The sequence below is a fragment of the Salvelinus fontinalis genome, chromosome 6 (assembly GCF_029448725.1).
Source record: "Salvelinus fontinalis isolate EN_2023a chromosome 6, ASM2944872v1, whole genome shotgun sequence".
Taxonomy (NCBI): Eukaryota; Metazoa; Chordata; class Actinopteri; order Salmoniformes; family Salmonidae; genus Salvelinus; species Salvelinus fontinalis.
Window position 1 is genome coordinate 46,042,886 of NC_074670.1, and position 24,518 is coordinate 46,067,403.

The following is a 24,518-nucleotide window of genomic DNA, read 5'->3' on the forward strand; positions in this document are numbered from 1 at the left end:
CTAGTGGCTGGTTTCCACGTCATCTTCCGACGTCCTCAGACATGGGTGGACGTCTAATACTCACTTGTATCACGGATGACCTGCCTGTTATCTTTCCCTTTTACTTACTTCTCACCTCATGTCCGTCCTACCGTCTCTCCATCCTGACACTGTACGCTGATAAGTAAGGGACATTTTAATGTATTCATTTATAGTCAATCAATAATTTATTCAGATCTGCTGCACAAGGTCTACTTTACGACCTGCCGATTAATAAATGACTTATTAATTAATTTCCTGGACACAGACAGTCAGTGTATTGGCCAGCTAAATTTAGCCTTTTGTTCCATAGCTGACAGAGAGAGAGAGAGAGGGAAGAAGACTGATTGGTTTTTCACACCATAAGCTGTGGAAAAGGTGTGAATCAATGTCCTAAGTGGAGAGAGCAAGCTGTATTATTGATGTTGCACATTCATCAATTAATCACTGCTGTTGGAAAACTCTGGATTATCATTATTTCACCAGACATACAGAGGATCATATATATCTACCTGTCTCATCTCTATTTCCCTCTCTCTTTTCTGTCTATATTTGGACTGTTTCTTCCCTACCTCTTCATGTTCTCTGATCTGTCTCTCCATCTCTCCTATCTTTGTGACATAACAATCTTCTGTGCTTTCCTCTCTCTTCTTTTCATATATCTTCATCCCTTTCCTTCACCTCCCCTTTCTTATTTGTCTTTGACTCCTTATTCGCTCATACTCTTTTGTTTCATCCCTCTTTCTCCGTCTTTGTATCTTTCCCCCATCCCTGACTCTATCTGTGGGTAACAACAGGACAGTGTCCAGGCGGAGCTGTCTGGGGGAGAGTAGTGTGGTGTGCAATGTTTTGGTCCAGGGGAGTCGTGTGTGTGTGTGTGTGTGTGTGTGTGTGTGTGTGTGTGTGTGTGTGTGTGTGTGTGTGTGTGTGTGTGTGTGTGTGTGTGTGTGTGTGTGTGTGTGTGTGTGTGTGTGTGTGTGTGTGTGTGTGTGTGTGTGTGTGTGTGTGTGTGTGTGTGTGTGTGTGCGTGCGCACGTGTGTATGTGTGTGCATGTGTGATGTGCAGTGTTGTTTTGTTCAGGGGACTGAGACATGCACAGACAGATGGACCACCACAGGGCTTTTTCCCACAATCCTCCTCACCTGGACTGGGCTAACTCACACCACAGAAATATACCTATAGATCTATATTTCACATGCAGATGGTCAATTCTGGATGTATTGTTGTAGAATAAATCCATTAAACAGTTAAATGTAACTAAATGTGATGTAAAACATAATCCTGCCTGTTATCTTTCCCTTTTACTTACGTCTCACCTCATGTCCGTCCTACCGTCTCTCCATCTTGACTACGTAATCCCAAAGGTGATTATTTATCATGAGCGGGTCATAAACAATAACTGCTAATGCTGCAAGAAAGGATCAAATCAAAATTTTCTGGTAAAAATAATTATAAATTGCTGAGGTGTAGTAACTTTTGAAGACACAAGCTCAAGTACACAGTACAAAAAATATAAAAATCCAAATATATGAAATCAATTTATAAAACGATAAGATTTTACCTTCCTTATAACTGTAAAATACCTATTTATATTTGTTTGCGTTAAAGAAAATGTGCATATTTCTAAAGGACTCTCTTGATCAAAACTTCTGCCCCCATCGCTGTGAACGTCACACAGAGCTCGAGCATGGCTTCCTGCACTCGTTAGGAACTTGCATTTTGCCTAAATTATTTTAGATTACTTTGATGAAGTTGGCTATAAATCAATCTCTGAAAGTGCTAGAGTTACAAAACCACACTCTGCTGCTTCGCTACAATGTAAGGATTGCTTTGTCAGTGATGTAGGATTCAGCCAGGAGTTGATGGATAGTCGGAGGAGCAAATTACATTTTACCTTTATTTAACTAGGCAAGTCAGTTAAGGACCAATTCATATTTTCAAAGATGGCCTAGAAACAGTGGGCTAACTGCCTTGTTCAGGGGCAGAACAACAGACCTTTACCTTGTCAGCTCGGGGATTTGATCTAGCAACCTTCCGGTTACTGGTCAAACACTCTAACCACTTGGCTACCTGCCACCCCATTAAAATGGTAGGAGGTACATACCATTTCGATCTACGGTGTCCACAGATCGGTTTATAATCTAAAATGTCAGTCGGAACCGGTACCAGAACCATGCAGGTCCCTTAAACAGGAGACTTTACATCCGATGTGATTCTACAGGACAGACCAAGGTGGCAGTGAGACTGGTGAACTTGGTGCTGTTTCTCAGACAGTGCAGTGATGTGCAGTGTGTACTCTGTAGAGAGGAGATTCAGGAACACTTGGAGGACAAATGGTGTATTTAATGCTAAAAGTATAACCCACGCGTTTCAGCTTTTGGCCTTCTTCAGGGCTTCCATATGAAGGCCAAAAACGTGTTGCTTCTACTATTTGCAAAAAATAAGCTTTTTACAAGCAACTGGCAACAAAAAAAAAGACAAGACCTTACCTCTTTTAAAGATGTTGACGGCCGTGCTTGACATAGGAGCTCAACCAAGACAGCATGAAGTTAAAACGCTACACTGTTTTCCCGCCTGCATCTCGATCCCGAATCTCCCCATTGCCCCCCAGCAAAATATGCCAACATTTAGGCTATTGTTTACATGTGTGTTTCACACTATATAATGTAAAAATATAATGTAAAGTATAATATAAAGTATAATGCTTGTATGGATGTCAATCCCACATGTTCATGTCATCAATGAACTTAATTACAGTTAAAAACGAGTTTGACGACCACCACCGATTTCGGTATGCTAACTATGGTACCAGATTAAGATCCTGAGAGGTGCAATGCTCTAAGGCACTGCATCACAGTGCTAAAGGCGTCACTACAGACCCAGGTTCGATCACCGGGCTGTATCACAATTGGCCGTGATCAGGAGTCCCATAAGGAGGTGCGCAATTGGCCCAGCATCGTTAAGGGAGGGTTTGGCTGGGGTAGGCCGTCATTGTCAATAAGAATTTGTTCTTAACTGACTTGCATAGTTAAAAAAAAATATATATATTTATACAAACGGGAGTTAGCATTTAGCGGTCAACTTTTCAAAACCTGAAAAGGGACAACTTCTAAATGTTATGCAGCAAAAACAGCCAAATATATCCAAATCAGATTTGTGACTCGATTCAAGAAACTAGGAGTATGTCGCAAGTCACGACTTCACAGGAGAGCCGTTTGAACGTAATTATTATTATTTTTTTATCAAAATGTGTTTTTTGGGCAGAAATGCCTTCTCGAACATGTGAACTTTCATCTGCCTTTGTAACAAACTTGTATGCCATCTGTAAATACGAATAAAATTGTAAAATTACAAGCCTTGTTGGTTAAGCCACAGAAAAAGTCAGCAACCTTTCCACTGAATGGGCTGGACATGCCGAGAGATGAGTTCTGCCATATAGAGGGCTTCTGTCTATTTGAGCTCGTCAGTCTGTGTTGGTAATCTTGTCGAACACTGCTTTTTTTAATGTATTGTGTAGTGGAGCTGCATAAGTGTTGCTCTCCACTTTCTGGAGGATCAAGTTATGGAATCAGTGGAATTAGAGTATGATAGGTAAAGAGATGGAGAGAACACCTCTCTCCGGATTACATCTTCAAACTAAGGGCAACTGTGGTATGGCATTCCTGACAGGGAGACGCGTCCATCATGCATGATGATGTATACAGATAAGATAGTCTAGCATTAGCTATCTACATTTTCAGATATTACATGTTTCTAATTTTGACAGAAAGTGGTTTCATTTCAAGCTAAAGTGTACTGTTAGCTAGCTAGCCGTATTCATGCAGGGTAGTAACGACATGATTTGGCACTGTGTTCATTGTTGTTTAACTAGCTCACGTTATCTGACTTGCTCATTAGCTAACATTACGTGTGTGAACTTACACCTTGTTTACATAGCTAGGTTCATTGTTTCCCTAGCTAGCTAGCTATATGGCTTAAGCTAAAGTGTACTGTTAGCTAGCTAGCTAACATTAGCTGGCTGGCTCCCTAGCTGACGTTATTATTTGTAACCCAGAGCCATTTGCTTTTCTAGTTAGAGACAAGCAAATGGCTAGCTAACAAATAGCTAGCTAACATTGAACCTGGTTGGTTAGCTCCGATCACTGTGGCATTGTTGGCACTGTTCATTGTTGTTTAACTAGCTAACGTTAACTGGCTGGCTCGTTAGCTAACATTACGCGACATGTGTACAACACCTATTGAATATGGCCGGTGTCAGTAAACGTCTGCAATAAAGCATAATGAAATTGTTGCTAGCAGAGCTGGTTAGGCTGTTTTCATGTTATCCAATCATCAATCAGAACGTCAAGTGCGCGCTCCGAGAGCGAAATGAGATGGGTGGGGCTAAAGCTTAAGAGGATGTGAACGATGCTGAATGGGTGTAGACAAAGAAGAGCTCTTCACTAGATACCAAAACATTCAAAGGCCATTTTCTCAAAAGTGAGTTTACAAGTTGATCAACTTTAAAAGCAGAATTACTTTCCCATTTTCCTCAAATGCAGTGTATGATATACCATTTTGTAGCACTGAGTCTCTACTTTTATCCAATGTACAAAACACAATTTCAAATTTTGCTGCATAAGACCGAATTCAGGTGGTCCAGGAGTCACATTGTAGCAATCACATTGTGGGCCTGTTGCAATCCATCAATCATGACGGATTTTACCAATATCCACTTTGTTAGGTCAGATTTGTTGAGTGTGTCCAGCGTCCTTCTATCCCCTATGGTATGCATTCCACTAACCTCTTTACCACATCTATCCCAATTACATCTCTTTCCAGGGGTTCAAACTAATTTTCATGTCTACTCGAGGTATCATAAAGAAGTTTTTTTTATTTGTGAACTTGTTCTGATAGCCTTTCTTTAAAGTTGTCCATGTTTGTTGTCAAGGAAGTTGTCAAGGAAGTGAGCTTGTGTTTATACAGGATGTACTGCCCCCATCTACTGTCAACCAATCATGTCAATTTGGAGCTATACGGAGCTATGCATAGCCCTCCGCATTGTGATAAAACTTGGGAAGTGCATGGCATCGCCTTACAGAGCTCGATTTGCCCTCCGTACGCCTCCGGAGGCTCCACAACTGCGTCACACGCTCCGTACAGAGCCTCTGGAACATATTACCGAATCAAGCATAAATTGGCTTTTATCCTAACCCTAGCCCTAACCTTAACCCTTATTCTAAACCTAACTCTAACCGTAACCTTAGCAAGCAGTTGCTTATCAACAGATAGTTTGTTGGTAGTATGGAAAATCCAGACTATCCAAATAAAGTGCGACCCGGTCCGGTCCGCATGTAGCCTAGTTTTAGAACGGCCTACGGTATGCTTTATTAATGTAAAATGCGGGTTGCCAATGCACAAAACATAGTGGCGGTATTATGGTTCATATCTTTTCAATGGTAAGGCTTTGAATCAAGCTGTTTTCTCTGAGGAAAAGAGAGAGACTAGGCTACGATGGCTACATAACCTGCCTATGAAATGCAGTTGGGAAAGTGGGAGGGTTAAGCGAGACTACAAATTCAACGAGTACTTTTCTATACTCAAAGAAGAGAAAAACATAGCTAGACTGTTGTTTTACTATTAAACGCAATGCTTCGATTGTTTAAAATGTTGTGAAGCAGCTTGTGCTTATTAACCAGGCAAAGGGTAGCTAACTAGAAGGCTGGCGGTGACAGGTTAGCTACGGGGAAGCAAGAGAGTCACCTGCACGATGTCTATAATCCGAGGTGGAGCCGGAGCAGAGTCTGTCTGCCTGTCTGCCCACACTCATCGGTTGCTCCCCAGCAGGTCACCAGCTGATGTAGGATATGTGTGCCGGGTATGGCGTGTCCTTCCAACTGCTGAACAGAACTACGCTGTGCTTCTGTGCTGATAATATTAATTGTGCTTACTACTGAAAATCTGTCAATCTCTCCAAAATCTCAAAACATGCTTCCTACATTTTCTAGGCATCGATCAAACCAAGAGCAAAATCATGGCTCCTGTCTCTTTAAGCTGCTATGCTGATTGGCTGAACAATAACACACCCCTCTCTTGGCTGAGGTCATGATTGATTGACCTCTAGGTGCCAAATCAATCATGGCGATTGGGCAGCCACTTCTCTTATCACAGAACAGAAGCCCAAGATTATATTAAATCCAAGACCTCCATCCAGGGGAGTCACCAGAGTTTCAGAACATTCTGGGTCTTTGAAAATTATTTCACATGACTGGAGACATTAGAATCATATTTTTTAACACCACACCAATGACTGAAATTAAAGGCTACTCTGACTTTGACAGCCTACTGAGATAATAAAAATGAACAACCCTGTCTTAAATGAAACCAATAGCATAGGCCAAAGAAAAGAGTGGAGACAGATTGTTCAATATAAGGAGGAAATTATAGTACACTAACTTTCCAGTTACACTGACTCCTCCAAACTGTTTTTCCCGCAGTTGTATTTTGAAATATTGCAAAATGCCTTTTAGCTGCTGCCTACTGTTCATTGACAGTCATAACTCAACAATCAGCTGTTTGATATTTGTTGCGCGTGCTGCCCAATTGTGGGCTTCCTGACTGTAGGAAGCCCACACAATCACACAAATATTTTTTTGAAAGAAGCTATTGAACCTCTGTGGCTAAATAATGATTTCTGGTGTAGTATTTTCAATGATTTAATTTATTTCTGTACATACAGACAGGATCAATTATATAATTTGGCATATGTATTTAAATTGATCTGCAGCTAAAAAAAATATTCCATGCTCTGTGCTCTCCCTAAAGCCAAATAATCAACGCTTCCTATTATTAATCCAGTAGGTAGAACTACTGTTACAATAATATACACTACCGTTCAAAAGTTTGGGGTCACTTAGAATGCCCTTCTTTTTGAAAGACAAGCAAAAAAAATTGTCCTTTAAAATTACATCAAATTGATCAGAAATATAGTGTATACATTATTAATGTTATAAATGACTATTGTTGCTGGAAACGGCTGATTTTTTATGTAAAATCTACATAGCCTTACAGAGGCCCACCACTGTGTACTACTCCTTTCACAGAACAGCGCAAACTGATGTACCTGTCAACCAGAATAGCAAGAGGAGTGGTTTGCCCCGGTGCACAACTGAGCAAGAGGACAGGTAGATTAGAGTGTCTAGTTTGAGAAACAGACACCTCGCAAGTTCTCAACTGGCAGCTTCATTAAATAGTACCCGCAAAACACCAGTCTCAACATCAACAGTGAAGAGGCGACTCCGTGATGCTTGCCTTCTAGGCAGAGTTGCAAAGAAAAAGCCATATTTCAGACTGGCCAATAAAAAGAAAAGATAAAGATGGGCAAAAGAACACAGACACTGGACAGAGGAACTCTGCCTAGAAGGCCAGCATCTCGGAGTCGCCTCTTCACTGTTTATTTCTCAGAACAAGAATAGAATGACGAGTTTCAGAAGAAAGTTATTTGTTTCTGGCCTTTTTGAGCCTGTAATCGAACCCACAAATGCTCATGCTACAGATACTCAACTAGCCTAAAGAAGACCAGTTTTATTGCTTCTTTAATCAGAACAACAGTTTTCAGCTGTGCTAACATAATTTCAAATAGCCTTTTAAAATTATAAACTTGGATTAGCTAACACAACGTGCCATTGGAACACAGCAGTGATGGTTGCTGATAATGGGCCTCTGTACGCCTATGTAGATATTCCATAAAAAATCAGTCGTTTCCAGCTACAATAGTCATTTACAACATTAAAAATGTCTACACTGTATTTCTGATCAATTTGATGTTATTTTAATGGACTTTTTTTGTGTGCTTTTTATCAAAAACAAGGACATTTCTTATTGACCCCAAACTTTTGAACGGTAGTGTATATATATATAAATATATATAAATGATCTATCAGCAAGTACAATTAAAAGTGAATAATTTCAGTAAGTCAATGAACAAGTTTGTTTCTATATCCAATTAATGCAGTTTCAGTCGGAAGTTTATATACACTTAGGTTGGAGTCGTTAAAACTAGTTCTTCAACCACTCCATAAATTTCTTGTCAACAAACTATAGTTTTGGCAAGTCGGTTAGGACATCTACTTTGTGCATGACAGAAGTCATTTTCCAACAATTGTTTACAGACAGATTATTTCACTGTATTACAATTCCAGTGGGTAAGAAGTTTACATACACTAAGTTGACTGTGCCTTTAAACACATTGGAAAATTCCAGAAAATGATGTCATGGCTTTAGAAGCTTCTGATAGGCTAATTGACATAATTTGAGTCAATTGGACGTGTACCTGTGGATGTATTTCAAGGCTTACCTTCAAACTCAGTGCCTCTTTGCTTGACATGGGAAAATCAAAAGAAATCAGCCAAAACCTCAGAAAACAAATTGTAGACCTCCACAAGTCTGGTTCATCCTTGGGAGCAATTTCCAAACGCCTGAAGGTACCACGTTCATCTGTACAAACAATAGTACGCAAGTATAAACACCATGGGACCATGCAGCCGCCATACCGCTCAGGAAGGAGACGCGTTCTGTCTCCTAGAGATACTTTGGTGCGAAAAGTGCAAATCAATCCCAGAACAACAGCAAAGGACCTTGTGAAGATGCTGGAGGAAACAGGTGGAAAATTATCTATATCCACAGTAAAAACAAGTCCTATATCGAAGAAGAAGCCACTGCTCCAAAACCGCCATAAAAAAGACAGACTACGGTTTGCAACTGCACATGGGGACAAAGATCGTACTTTTTGGAGAAATGTGATTTCTGTTTCCTCTGATGAAACAGAAATAGAACTGTTTGGCCATAATGACCATCATTATGTTTGGAGGAAAAAGGGGGATACTTGCAAGCCGAAGAACACCATCTCAACCGTGAAGCACGGGGGTGGCAGCATCATTTTGTGAGGGTGCTTTGCTGCAGGAGGGACTGGTGCACTTCACAAATAGATGGCATCATGAGGGAGTAAATGTAAGTGGATATATTGAAGCAACATCTCTAGACATCAGTCAGGAAGTTAAAGCTTGGTCGCAAATGGGTCTTCCAAATGGACATTCACCCCAAGCATACTTCCAAAGTTGTGGAAAAATGGCGTAAGGGCAACAAAGTCAAGGTATTGGAGGACCTCAAACCTATAGAAAATGTGTGGGCAGAACTGAAAAAGCGTGTGCGAGCAAGGAGGCCTACAAACCTGACTCAGTTACACCAGCTCTGTCAGGAGGAATCGGCCAAAATTCACCAAACTTATTGTGGGAAGCTTGTGGAAGGCTACCCAAAACGTTTGACCAGAGTTAAACAATGTAAAGGCAATGCTACCAAATACTAATTGAGTGTATGTAAACTTCTGACCCACTGAGAATGTGATGAAAGAAATAAAAGCTGAAATAAATTATTCTCTCTTCTTTTATTCTGACATTTCACATTCTTAAAATAAAGTGGTGATCCTAACTGACCAAATGTTTTTAAAACTGGGATTAAATGTCAGGAATTGTGAAAAACTGAGATTAAATGTATTTGACTATGGTGTATGTAAACTTCTGACTTCAACTGTATTTTGCTGTTTAACCACTAGTGGTTGTAGCTATATTGTTATAGAAACTATGTAGACCTAATTTATGTTTTAAACATTGTAGCACAAAAAACAAGTTTCTATGTTCACAAGGCTAATACGTCTAATTACTTGAAAAGTCTATGGGAAAGGTGTCAAAATGTGTATTTGCATCAGTAGACTAAGTGACTGAAACTCATCCGAAAAGTATTGGAATGTACAGGAAAACAGCAGGGACGCTCATCAGGTAGTAATGTTGAGTGTTGTGTGAGTGTTGAGTGTTGTGTTGAGAAGATCTGCATTAATCTCAATTGTGGTTTTGTCACAGTCCCTTCTCGTCTCCTAAGCGGTTGGTGAGCATTGTAGAGGGAAACAGAAAACACGTAGGAGCCTACGTGTTCATGAGATTCTTACCTTTCAGGAACGGGGTCATAATTGCTAGTAGCTCCTACTAGGGCCGGGACGATACCAGTATCACGATACATGTTAGTATCGTGGAAAGAAAATTCATTAACTTCAACAAGGAGCTTGTGAAAACTGGAATTTCACATTTCCTAACACCCCAACATGAACCTCACATCGCTGAGAATTATATTGCTCTGTCATTTGCACACAGAATCCATCCACACATAAACACAACCATGTACTGTACAAACCCAGTTTTGAAGTCCTAGTCTGTGGTTGTGTATACAGTAGGTATATGACATATTGGAAAGCAGCAAGTAAGTAACCAATCACAGACCTCTAGAGTGGTAGTCTGCCGCGAGGCCGCTGACGGGCGTTTTCTTCACAGAGGAGGATCGGTAGACGATGTGTTGACGCCCTCCTCCTCCCTCCTCCTCCCCCATCACTCCATTCCCCCTCTCCACCGGCTCGATGAAGAACTCCTCCTCTTCCGTCCTGATCATACCAGCCTGGGAGAGAGCAAGAGAGAGAGAGTAGAGAAGTAGAGAGAGTTTGTCAGTTATTATATTTTAGTACAATGCATAATATTAATGACATAAAAACATATTAACCTGTTTGGGATAGGGGCAGCATTTTCACGTTCGGATGAAAAGCGTGCCCAGAGTAAACTTCCTGCTACTCAGGCCCAGAAGCTAATATATGCATAGTATATTCGGATAGAAAACACTCTGAAGTTTCTAAAACTGTTTGAATGATGTCTGTGAGTATAACAGAACTCATATGGCAGGCGAAAACCTGAGAAACATCCAACCAGGAAGTGCGAAATCTAAGGTCTGTAGTTTTTCAACTCATTGCCTTTCTAATAGACAGTGTCTACGGGGTCATATTGCACGTCCTAAGGCTTCCACTAGATGTCAACAGTCTTTAGAACCTTGTTTCAGGCTTCTACTGTGAAGGTGGGGGAATGAGAGCTGTTTCAACCAGGTGTCTGGCAGAATGCCATGAGCTGGTCACGCGCATGGCCGTGAGAGCGACCTGCGTTCCATTGCATTTCTAAAGACAAAGGAATTATCCGGTTGAAACACTATTGAAGATTTATGTTAAAAACATTCTAAAGATTGATTCTATACATCGTTTGACATATTTCTACGAACTGTTATATAACTTTTTGGACTTTTCGTCTGAACTTTCACCTGGACTTGCCCGCGCCTCGTGTGTTTGGATTGTGAACTGAACGCGCTAACAAAAGGGAGGTATTTGGACATAAATTATGGACTTTATCAAACAAAACAAACATTTATTGTGGAACTGGGATTCCTGGGAGTGCATTCTGATGAAGATCATCAAAGGTAAGTGAATATTTATAATGCTATTTCTGACTTCTGTTGACTCCACAACATGGCGGGTACCTGTATGTCTTGTTTTGTGTCTAAGCGCTGTACTCAGATTATAGCATGGTGTGCTTTTTAAGTAAAGTTTTTTTTAAATCTGACACAGCGTTTGAATTAAGGAGAAGTATATCTTTAATTCTGTGCATAACAGTTGTATCTTTTATCAAAGTTTATGATGAGTATTTCTGTAAATTGATGTGGCTCTCTGAAAATTCGCCGGATGTTTTCAAGGCACAACATTACTGACCATAACGCGCCAATGTAAACTGAGATTTTTGGATATGAATATGAACTTTATCGAACAAAACATAAATGTATTGTGTAACATGAAGTCCTATGAGTGCCATCTGATGAAGATCATCAAAGGTTAGTGATTCATTTTATCTCTATTTCTGCTTTGTGTGACTCCTCTCTTTGGCTGGAAAATGGCTGTATGTGTTTTTGTGACTAGGCTCTGACCTAACATAATCATATTGTGTGCTTTCGCTGTAAAGCCAATTTTTGAAATCGGACACAATGGGTAGATTAACAAGAAATGAAGCATTAATTTGGTGTATTGCACTTGTGAATGTATGAAAGTTATATATTTCAACAATTTTTTTTTTTAATTACGTGCTCTGCCTTTTCAGCGGAATGTTGTCTAAGGGTTCCTAGCCATACGAAGTTTTAAGCCTGGTTTGGGATCTCGCCTACTCATCCCATTTTCTTGAAAACTTTCCCCCAGCTAAAAGCCATGAAATCCATGTAACTGGCTAAATCCTCTCTTCTCCTCTCCTGGGTGTGGGGAGCAGGGGATAGGCCACAGCCTTACAATAATTGAAGAGAGAGATGGAGATAAAATGAGCGACCGTGTTAATTTTGGCATCAATTATAAATTCAGTTTTAGTCAGTCTTTATGATTAAAATGCCTTTTAGTCTTAGTCACATTTTAGTGGTTTGGCTACAGGTTAAACAATTTAGAAATAAAGCTTTTTTTCTCCCCATCATAACCTTGGGATGGGGGTAAATAACAGTGAGTCCCTTAACAAATGGAGAATCTGCGCTTTCCAACCATTCCAGAAATTTTACTGCAATATTCAGGAAATAGCAAATAGCATTCAAATGTCCCATTGGAAAAAAAATAACTGCACTCGCATTTGCGCTCTGCGAGTGCGGCAACACAAAATAAAGCTTCTGATGTGATCAAAGCAAAAATAACCTACATGAAAGCAAGAGTAACAATATTGTTTAGGTTTGTTACAATTGAAGTGTCCTGGCTCATCAGTTCAAAAGACTGACGATTGACTGAAGTGACCGTTATAGTTATTGTTGAAATTAACACTGATGAGATAGAGAGAGAGATAGAATGACACATGGTATCAGAGCCACTGCACCAGGAAATAAGTTTGTCCAGGTCGAAATCCTGCTCTAATATTCCCTGTAAGCTAATTCCCCCTAACCCGCTCCCCATTCTGACACACACACACACACACACACACACACACACACACACACACACACACACACACACACACACACACACACACACACACACACACACACACACACACACACACACACACACACACACACACACACACACACACACACACACGCCCACCCACACACACGCCCACACACGCACGCAATCACTCACACGCACACACACACACAGTGAAAAAACAGGCGCTTGCAAAATTGCCTGTCACTCTCTGTAATTCCATCTGTCTGTTTAGACAACTGGTAATTACCACGGCAACCGACTGCCGAGGAGCAAAACCATGGGGGAGAACTGAAGAGGAGGATTCTGGGGCTTTAGAGGGAAAAGAAAGAAAAGAAAAGGAGAAAAAGAGAGACACAAACACTGATATGCCTGATACGCTCGCTGTCACTCTCCCTCTTCCCTCTGACAGGTTGAAGAAGGGATGGTGAATGATCCTAACGGAGGAGTGTGAAGTGGGGAAGAGAGAAAATAGAGAAATTGTTGCTCGGGCAAAGAGCTGGGGAAAGTTTTCACTGGATTGCGATGCAGCACTAAGTGTGATGTTATTCCACTGGTTTAGACTGAGAGCTGCACTGGAGCAAGCTAACTCAGAAACACCACTACAGAGCTTTAAGGTCTGCTATAGTAGTTCCTTGTTCAACAGCTACTTTAACTCTCCACTGTACACAACAGTGCAGTACACCTTTGGGCCTGTATCCACATAGTGTCTCAGGGTAGGAGTGCCGATCTAGTATCAGGTCCCCACCCGTCCATATAATCTTATTCATTAAGATCAGCACTCCTACACTGTGATTCCCTTGCGAATACAGGCCTTGGACTACTGTACATACCACCCCATATAGCTTTGGGTTAATATAGGTTCAATTCCCATTTTGGCCAGTCCTATGTGATACGTGGCTTTGACCAAAAGGGAAATAGAGTGTAATTTCAGATTCACCCCAAGCCTGTCATGGTTAATTCCTATCATTACATCATTATCTGACATTACAGTTACTGCAGGGGAGAATGCCAGTAAGGCAGGTCAACTCCGGTGCTGGGTAATGTCAGTAAATCAGCAGTATGATTATGATCCGTCAGTGCAGAGAAGCTAAGGTGTTTATACATCCTAAACAGGGAATCATAAAGCCTGCACACAGTTCGCCTACTCCAAGGTGTGTGTTCGTTGTATCACGAGCTACATCAATACATCAGAGGTATAGATACTGTATAGCACGACAATGAAAGTGAAGGCATTGGACGTCTATTCTATACAGCAAAAGATAAGCCTTATTCTTCCTTTCACTTTTTTCTCTCTCTCGCTTTCTCCCTGTCAGTCTGAGGCTTTGGTCCCAGAAGGATGTCGACAAGCCAGTGACCTGCCCTTTCTCGCTCGCTCTCGCTCTCGCTCTCTCTCTCTCTCTCTCGCTCTCTCTCTCTCTCTCCGCTCATCCCTCGGTCCTCTCTGAGCCGTGGTGCAGCATTACGATCGGAGCTGATGGATCTGTGCTGGTGCATGGCTCCCCGCTCCGGAATACCAAGCAGACAGGAGAGGAGAGCCGTGTCAAAGAAAAAGATGACATGTGGGAATGGGAGACATGGTTGGATCGATCAGAGAGAGGGAGGAGGGAGGGAGAGCGAGAACTGGACAACTCCAGTCTAAAAGAAGAGTGAATAAAAACATCAAAGAGTCTCTATAGATTCCAAAGAGAGAGCATCATGTTCTTTCAGAAACAGGAACAAGGAAACCGGAACAAGGAGGAAAGTATGGAACAGTGGAGGATTTATTGGACACTGACTGCCCATAACAACTGTCTGGAATAGTCTCCCTTCTTTTCAATATCAGATACAAAACTATACCTAAAACTAAAACCATGAACAAACAGAAAAATATAACCATGAACGAAAAGATTTGCCATGGGTCCTCAGATCCTCAAAAGGTTCTACAGCTGCATCATCGAGAGCGTCTTGACTGGTTGCATCACTGCCTGGTATGTCAATAGCTTGGCAAGGCACTACAGGGGGTAGTGCATACGGCCCAGTACATCACTGGGGCCAAGCTTCCCGCCATCCAGGAGCTCTATACCAGGCGGTGTCAGAGGAAGGCCCTAAAAATTGTCAAAGACTCCAGCCACCCAAGTCATACTGTTCTCTCTGCTACCGCACGGCAAGCGGTGCCGGAGCGCCAAGTCTAGGTCAAAGAGGCTTCTAAACAGCTTCTACCCCCAAGCCGTAAGACTCCTGAACATCTAATCATTTGCCCCCCCCCCCCATTTTACGACACACTGCTACTCTCTGTTATTATTTATGCATAGCAATTTTAATAACTCTACCTACATGTACATATTACCTCAATTAGATCAACTAACCGGTGCTCCCGCAAATTGACTCTGTACCGGTACCCCCTGTATATAGTCTCGCTATTGTTATTTTGCTGCTGCTCTTTAACTACTTGTTACTCTTATTTCTTACTCTTATTTGTATTTATATTTTTAGAACTGCATTCTTGGTTAGGGGCGTGTAAGTAAGCATTTCACTGTGGGGTCTACACCTGTTATATTCGGCGCAGGAGACTAATAACACGTGATTTGATTTGAAATGAACTAAGAGAAATTTGGGGAAATACGATGAAAGATAACCATTTAAGGTCAGAGAACACTACTGGGAAAATCCCTTTCCTGATAGTGCACACTGTCTCTATCTTACCCACACCAGCTATTTAGTACAGTCACTAAATCACAGTCAATGAAATGGAAGGGAAAATACATCAAAAGCAGAGGAAAGCATGAAAATACCCACTATAACAAGTAGGATTTATCTAAACCATACACTTCTATTTCTATCTGTCTCTTGCCTTAAAGCTACCTTTGAAAACACGCACGCACGCACGCAGGCACGCACGCAGGCACGCACGTAGGCACGCACACACACAGGCAGGCAAGCACGCACGCAGGCACGCACGTAGGCACGCACGCAGGCACGCACGTAGGCACGCACGCACGCAGGCACGCACGCAGGCACGCACGCAGGCACGCACGTAGGCACGCACGCACGCAGGCACGCACGCAGGCACGCACGCAGGCTCGCACGTAGGCACGCACGCACGCAGGCACGCACGCAGGCACGCGCACACACACACACACACACACACACACACACACGCACACACACACTAAACGTAGCCCTCTAAAACTGTAGGCTATTATTGCCTTTCTGGTCATTGAAACCCTGACACAAACCACAGCCCTCCTGAGGCCTTGGAGTCATCATCTCAGAGCTCTAAATATGGCCCACACAACCAAGAGCTTCTCTTACAAGTGAGGAGGCTCTGGCTGCATCTCAAATGGCACCATATTCCCTATATAGTGCACTCATTTTTTTTACCAAGGCCAATAAGGCTCTGGTCAAAATTAGTGCACTATGTAAGGAATAGGATGCCATTTGGGATGCAGCCTCTGTTTTATGGACATACTGGGACTATATAAAGCCCGTGTACTGTGAGTAGTTTGAAACGTGAGAGGAGTCTAAGTGTCCTGGACAGGAGTAACAGTAGAGCAGTAGAACAGTAGGGGGTGTTACGGAGGATACTGTGTCGACGGAACAAAGAGATACCGCCATACTATACCATACCACCGCCCTCAGCTAGGATCTGTAAGACCACTATCTGGGTGATCTGGGTCGGTATCAAAGTAGGAGTGCTGATCTAGGATCTGTTCATATAGTGTTATTCATGATGAGCTAAAAGGCTACTCTGAGAATCTTTGTGGATATGGACCCTGTTCTCGATCTCTGCCCTTACGGGACATTTGCGATCATATAGTGTTGTGAGAAGATGTACTCGTGACAGCCAAGCTCACTCATGAGAGAGAGAGAGAGAAAGAGGGAGGGAGATAGAGAGAAACAGATAGACAGAGGGAAGTGGGGAAGAGGGAGCAAGAGAGAGACAGGAGCGAGAGGGGAGAGAGAGAAGGGGGAGATATTGGGGAGAGAGAGTGGGGGGAGAGAGAGGGAGGGAGGAGAGAGAGGAGAGATAGAGAGAGAGAGGGTGCAAAGAAAGAGAGAAGTAATTAATGTTAAGTATTAAAACAGATTAATTAAGTTAATTAAATTGTTTGCTCAATTTCCAGCAGGGAGAAGAGATTGCCAAATTAAATCTGGGATATGCTAGAGGAGGATGAGGACTAGGCATATAATAAAGCCTTTACTTATAACACATGGCAAACAGGAATTATCAAACATAAACACAACCTCTCGCGCACACACACACACACACACACACACACACACACACACACACACACACACACACACACACACACACACACACACACACACACACACACACACACACACACACACACACACACACACACACACACACACACACACACACTCCAGGTCTACAGTACAGTGGCTCCATTGGAGCATGGTATTGTGCTCCCCTGTCTGTCCTCTGTTCCCTCTGCAGTCCTGTGCTGTGCTGACCTCAGGTTTGGTTCTGGTGGCAGATGCCACTGTGATTTAGGCCCTGGGGGACTTAGTGATGCAACCCTGGCCCTGTCACCCTGTCCCGCTCATTACACAGAGTGGTCTCTTAACACAGGCCGACGCTCCAGGACACAGACACAGGAGCTCACGTACACACACACACACACACACACACACACACACACACACACACACACACACACACACACACACACACACACACACACACACACACACGCTCACAGGGTACACGTACACACGCAATCATACACACACAACCACACACACACACAGGGACCCAGAAAACAGAGGATGTCCTTAGGACATTAGGCGTCGTTCCCACAAGCTCCCTTTGAGGGTTTTGGCAAAACGTTATCCCACTGACGTTCTGAGAATGTTCTATAAACATTAAAACATGACATTAACCTCAGGACCATAAGAGGACATTAAGTACAGGTCCCGGTTTGGTCGCAATATAATGTTATAAGGTATTTTGATGTCCATTAGTGAATGCTACGAAAAAGTTCCTATTTGGTTCAGATAGGACGTTATCAATGGGACATTCAATGACCACAAGAGGACCTTTCATTACGGTCAAGAGGACGACACATGATGGTCCCAAGGGAACGTTCTCTGGTGGACCCTTGCCTAGTTCCTTGTAAGTTACCAGGACGTAAGTGAGGACCATATCAGGACCTAGTCTAGTCCAAACAATGGCTTACTGCATCCCCCTCCCCCTAAAAACTAAAAGAGACAAAATAGAGAAGAAAGTGAAGACACAGAAGAGAGAGAAGAGAGGATAAAGCAGCCTGGGTGGAACATAAGGGGAATTCCACGATAACAGTGATGCTGAGACTGAAATGACTGACACGGAACCCAAACCGGCCATTGTGCATAAATTTATTTTGTCGCCCCACACCAAACGCGATCACGACACACAGGTTAAAATATCAAAACAAACTCTGAACTAATTATATTAATTTGGGGACAGGTCGAAAAGCATTAAACATTTATGGCAATTTAGCTAGTTAGCTTGCACTTGCTAGCCTATTTGTCCTATTTAGCTAGCTTGCTGTTGCTAGTGCACCTACTTACACACTTTATATTGCGATTGGCAACTTTCATAAATTAGGTGCATTAGCGCCACTGACCTCGTTCGTCTTTCAGTCACCCACGTGGGTATAACCAACGAGGAGATGGCGCGTGGGTACCTGCTTCTATAAACCAATGAGGAGATGGGAGAGGCAGGACTTGCAGCGCGATCTGCGTCAGAAATAGAACCGATTTCTATTTTAGCCCTTGGCAACGCAGACGCTCGTCGGTGCGCGCGAGCAGTGTGGGTGCAATAATTGAAGAAGATATATTTCTAAATGTATTTTGCAACGCGACGCGAGCGGTGTAGTCAGCCTGTGAGACGTCATTCTGTTACCAAACTTTGCGTCTGTACTGTTCTTCAAGTAAACGTGTTTGTGTAGAAATGTCTGTGGCCATTTTTTTACTGTTAAAAGTAGTCCTTGTGCATAGAGTTAAATGGTTTGTTTAACTTTACAATCATTGGTTTTTGTTTGACATACATTTTAAATTTCAAAAATCGGAGTCTCAGCATCACTCTGTTACCGTGGAGTTGGCCATAAATATTAAGTGGTGTAAGTAGGTACACTATATAGGGAATAGGATGCCATTTGGGACATCCCATGTGTCTCTTCATCTCTCTCTGACCCTCTCCATGGCAGGCTTTAGTCACAGTTCCAGTAATACACAGAGCACTTCCTCTAGTTTAGAGGTCATCACCACAGGTTGACCCCAGGTCACACGCTCTGAACTACCCTAGCTCAACCTGCATCTGGGGACTCCTTCTCTGTTCTTAAACCCTCCCTTCTTCCTCCTCCTCCTCTCAACTCCTCCCTACTTGCACATGCTTCTTCCTCCGTCTTTCTCATTTGTCACCATCTCTCTCTCCCTCCGTCTCCATCCTCCTCTCCCCCGGTTCCCTCCTCCTTCTCCCTCCTCCCTCCTCCCTCCCGTTTCCTCTATCATTGACTGAGTAAGACACTCCTTCATTATGTTATTTCCAGGTGCAGAGGAAGGACTGGTAGACTGCTTCCTTTTCTCTTCATAGTGCACTATTTTTCACCAGAAACATATGGGGCTTAGTGTACTATGTGGGAATAGGGTGCCATTTGGGACTCACCCTCTAGTGGTGTTCCTTAGATAAACATCCAATGGTTAGCATTTAAGAATAGCGGCTAGCCTCTTTAGTGTGACGCCCGGGTAGGACCGTTTTCCATCGGGTGTGGTTGTGTTGACATAGAGGGAGAACGGTGTAGGTGAGACAGTACTCAAGGAAGGCAGAGCATCTGGGGTTGAAACCACACTCCCTCTCCCTCTCCCTCTTCCTCTCCCTCTCTCTCTCTTTCTCGCTCTCTCTTCATCCCATTCATTACCTCTGGTTTCTGACTAACCATCTCAGTCTATGGGTGTCTTGAATCAGAAAGAGACAGAGACAGAGAACGAGAGAGAGCGAGGGGGAGGAGGGTGGAAACAGGAGAAAAGACAATTGGTATGAAAGATGAGACAGGTAATCGTAAGTAACTGAGGAGAAATTGATAAGGGAAAATGGTTTAAATGTGAGGCATACAGTACTGTAGAGAGTGGTTGACTGTAGAGAGAGAGCCACGTGAGACTGTGAAAGGGAATAGAACTGGAGAGGCAGAGAAAGAGGGAAATAGAGAAAACATTGATGGTAAAAAGAGGAGAAAGAGAGAGAGATGGAAGGTAGGTAAAACTGTAAGGTAAAGTAGCATTCCATGGTCAATGAGCAAATCTGGAATGTGGCTCCGTCCTCCTTGGTATGTTCCTCTGGTGTTCTCCTGGCGTTCAACTAGCGTTTCGGCATCGTTCCCGGCCAGCCAGATGTTCTCCTGGCCCAGCGGACACTGAGGAGTCAAGACAAGTGTGTGTGTGTGTGTGTGTGTGTGTGTGTGTGTGTGTGTGTGTGTGTGTGTGTGTGTGTGTGTGTGTGTGTGTGTGTGTGTGTGTGTGTGTGTGTGTGTGTGTGTGTGTGTGTGTGTGTGTGTGTGTGTGTGTGTGTGTGTGTGTGGGGGGGGGAGTATTTCTAGGATCTAAAGTTCCTGTCTTTCCTCTCGTATCTGCAGTGAGTTTAGGACCTAGCCTACACACATCTAGGATTGTTTAAAGTTTCCCATCATTTTACACCTCTTTTTCCCCTCCCTTTTCTTTTTTTTGTACAGTCCTACTGTTCTGAACGGCCCGGTGGAAAGTCCTTAGTTGATCCAAGACTTAACAACGCTGGCTTCAGCCTGACAGAGCAGATATGTCTGCTGAGGCAGTCTAGCATTAATCACTCCCCGGGGGTGAGGGGGTGAGGGAGGGAGGGAGGGATATACTGTAGGGAAAGAATATGAGAGAAGCGGAAAGGAGACCAAGAAATAAATAGAATGCGAGTGATAGAGGTGTATGCAGAGTCAAAAAGCATTTGAGAAACTGTCAACATCATTCTCAACTCACTGTTCATCCCTCAGACACATTCACAAGGTGAAAATACAAAAACACAAGAACAAACATTTGCTTCTAACATGAACTATATCCCTGTAGACCTTCCCCTAAAGCATTGTCACTTACTGTAAGAATATACAGCTATATGTGACAATCCACATGAGACTACCTGACGAGCCTGGGCTTAATGTCAATGGAATATAAAGTATCTGTTTACAATAAAACAGTCTCTTACTATGAGCATATACCGAAAAGTGACAATGCAGGAGAATGGTATTTAAATAGAATAGAGTAGCTAGCTGCAGTAGGGTGAAACAGCATGTTATTCTCCTGTATAGTTACAGTGGTTCCTCTATCTCCAGGATTGTGAGCTTGGCAGTGGGTCCCGGTCAAATGTATTGCACTACAAAGGGAATAGGGTGTCATTTGGGACCTGGCCAGTGTCTCCGGGGTGTCAGAGCGAAGGTAGAGCTAATATTATGTAATGCAGATACAGTAATTAGATGAGGGATGACATTCACTACAGACCCTGGGTAGAAGAAGGTTTACGGAGGTGTATGAAGAGGACAGTATACGAGGGGGTTGTAAAAGAAGGGGATACAGAGGCATAAAAATAAGAACCTCACCAATCCCTCAATCCCCCCGTGTATGTGTGTGTGTGTGTTTCTGAGCCGTAATCCCTATCCCCGCTAACACACCATTCCTAACATGGAATACTAACTGGCCGGAACGGAGACTCACCAAATCTTCTTACACCGAATGCACACGGGCACCATTGATAAGTGTTAAATAAAATAAAATAACATTTTAGGTGTCGACCTTACAGGTGTAGACCTTAGAGTGAAATGCTTACTTACAAGCCCTTAACCAACAATGCAGTTTTAAGGAAAAAATATATATAAAAAAATAATAATTAAAGAGCAGCAGTAAAATAACAGTAGTGAGGCAATATACATGGGGTACCGGTACAGAGTCAATGTGTGGGGGCACCGGTTAGTCGAGGTAATTGAGGTAATATGTACATGTAGGTAGAGTTATTAAAGTGACTATGAATAGATAATAACAGAGAGTAGCAGCACTGCAAATAGTCTATGTTTGATTAGATGTTCTGGAGTCTTATTGCTTGGGGTTAGAAGCTGTTAAGAAGCCTCTTGGACCTAGACTTGGCGCTCCGGCACCGCTTGCTGTGCGGTAGCAAAGAGAACAGTCCATGACTAGGGTGGCTGGAGTCTTTGAGAAATGTGGGCCTTCTTCTGACACCACCTGGTGTAGAGGTCCTGGACAGCAGGAAGCTTGGCCCCGGTGTTATACTGGGCCGTACGCACTACCCTCTGTAGTGCCTTGCGGTCGGAGGCCGAGCAGTTGCCATACTAGGCAGTGATTCAAGCTGTAGAAACTTTTGATGATCTGAGGACCCATGTCAAATCTTTTCAGTCTCCTGAGGGGGAGTAGGTTTTGTCGTGCACTCTTCAGGACTGCCTTGGTGTGCTTGGACCATGTTAGTTTGTTGGTGATGTGGACACCAAGGAACTTGAAGCTCTTAACCTGCTCCACTACAGCCCCGTTGATGAAAATGGGGGCATACTCAGTCCTCCTCAGTCCTTCCTGTAGTCCACAATCATCTCCTTTGTCTTGATCACGTTGAGGGAGAGTATGTTGTCCTTGCACCACACGGTCAGGTCTCTGACCTCCTCCCTATAGGCTGTCTCGTTGTTGTCGGTGATCAGGCCTTTCACTATTGTGTCATCGGCAAACTTAATGATGGTGTTGGAGTCGTGCCTAGCCATGCAGTCCTGAGTGAACAGGGAGTACAGGAGGGGACTGAGCATGCACCCCTGAGAGACCCCTGTGTTGAGGATCAGTGTGGCGGATGTGTTGTTACCTAACCTTACCACCAGGGGGCAGCCTGTTAGGAAGTCCAGGATCCAGTTGCAGAGGGAGGTGTTTAGTCCCAGGGTCCTTGGCTTAGTGATGAGCATTGAGGGCACAATGGTGTTGAAAGCTGAGCTGTAGTCAATGAATAGCATTCTCAAATAGGTGTTCCTTTTGTCCAGGTGGGAAAGAACAGTGGGGAGTGCAAGAGAGAATGCAAAATCTGTGGATCTGTTGGGGCAGTATGCAAATTGGACTGGGTCTAGGGTTTCTGGGATAATGGTGTTGATGTGAGCCATGACCAGCCTTTCAAAGCACTTCATGGCTACAGACGTGAGTGCTACTGGTCGGTAGTTATTTAGGCAGGTTACCTTAGGGTTCTTGGGCACAGGGACTATGACGGTCTGCTTGAAACATGTTGGTATTACAGACTCAGACAGGGAGATGTTCAAAATGTCAATGAAGACACTTGCTAGTTGGTCAGCGCATGCTCGGAGTACACGTCCTGGTAATCCATCTGGCCCTGTGGCCTTGTGAATGTTGACCTGTTTAAAGGTCTTACTCACATTGGCTCCGGAAAGCGTGATCACACAGGCGTCCGGAACAGCTGATGCTCTCATGCATGCTTCAGTGTTACTTGCCTCGAAGCGAGCATAGAAGTAATTTTGCTTTTCTGGTAGGCTTGTGTCACTGGGCAGCTCTCGGCTGTGATTCCCTTTGTAGTCTGTAATAGTTTGCTAGCCCTGTATATCCGACGAGCGTGGGAGCCGGTGTAGTGCGATTAGATCTTCGTCCTGTATTGATGCTTGGCTGATTGATGGTTTGTCGAAGGGCATAGCAAGATTTCTTATAAGCTTCCTGGTTAGAATCCTGCTCCTTGAAAGCGGCAGCTTTAGCTCGGATGTTGCCTGTATTCCATGGCTTCTGGTTGGGGTATGTACGTACAGTCACTGTGGGGACAACATCACCGATGCGCTTATTGATGAAGCCAGTGACTGATGTGGTGTACTCCTCAATGCCATCGGAAGAATCCCTGAACATATTCCAGTCTGTGCTAGCAAAACAGTCCTATAGCTTAGCATCATTTTTATTTTACCTCATTTTTATTGACACTGGTGCTTCCTGCTTTAATTTTTGCTTGTAAGCAGGAATCAGGAGGATAGAATTATGGTTAGATTTGCCAAATGGAGGGCGAGGGAGAGCTTTGTATGCGTCTCTGTGTGTGGAGAAAAGGTGGTCTAGAGTTTTTTCCCTCTGGTTGCACATTTAACATGCTGGTAGAAATTAGGTAAAACGGATTTAAGTTTCCCTGCATTAAAGTCCCCGGCCACTAGGAGCGCCGCCTCTGGATGAGCATTTTCCTGTTTGCTTATGGCCGTATACAGCTCATTGAGTGCGGTCTTAGTGCCAGCATCGGTTTGTGGTGGTAAATAGACAGCTACGAATAATACAGATGAAAACTCTCTTGGTAAATAGTGTGATCTACAGCTTATCATGAGATACTCTACCTCAGGCGAGCAAAACCTCGAAACTTCCTTAGATATCGTGCACCATCTGTTGCTTACAAATATCCATAGACCGCCACCGTCCAACCTGTCGATACAGTGTATAACCCACCAGATGTATGTTATTCAGTGAAACAAGATATTACAGTTTTTAATCTCCCTTTGGTAGGATATACATGCTTGTAGTTCGTCTAATTTATTATCCAGTGATTGTACGTTGGCCAATAGTACCGGTGGCAAAGGCAGATTAGCCACTCGTCGCTGGATCCTCGCAAGGCACCCTGATCTCCTTCCGTGA

At 43.2% G+C, this 24,518-nt stretch overlaps 1 protein-coding gene across 2 annotated transcripts in view; it reads right to left on the reverse strand.

The window, feature by feature from the left end:
- LOC129857906 (A disintegrin and metalloproteinase with thrombospondin motifs 2-like) overlaps nucleotides 1–24,518 on the reverse strand; it is a 190,343-nt gene that overhangs the window by 102,096 nt on the left and 63,729 nt on the right. For both annotated transcript variants that reach the window (XM_055926592.1, XM_055926591.1), the window contains exon 3: nucleotides 10,327–10,498. In XM_055926592.1, the coding sequence (XP_055782567.1) occupies nucleotides 10,327–10,498 (172 nt within the window). The remainder of the gene's footprint in view (nucleotides 1–10,326; nucleotides 10,499–24,518) is intronic.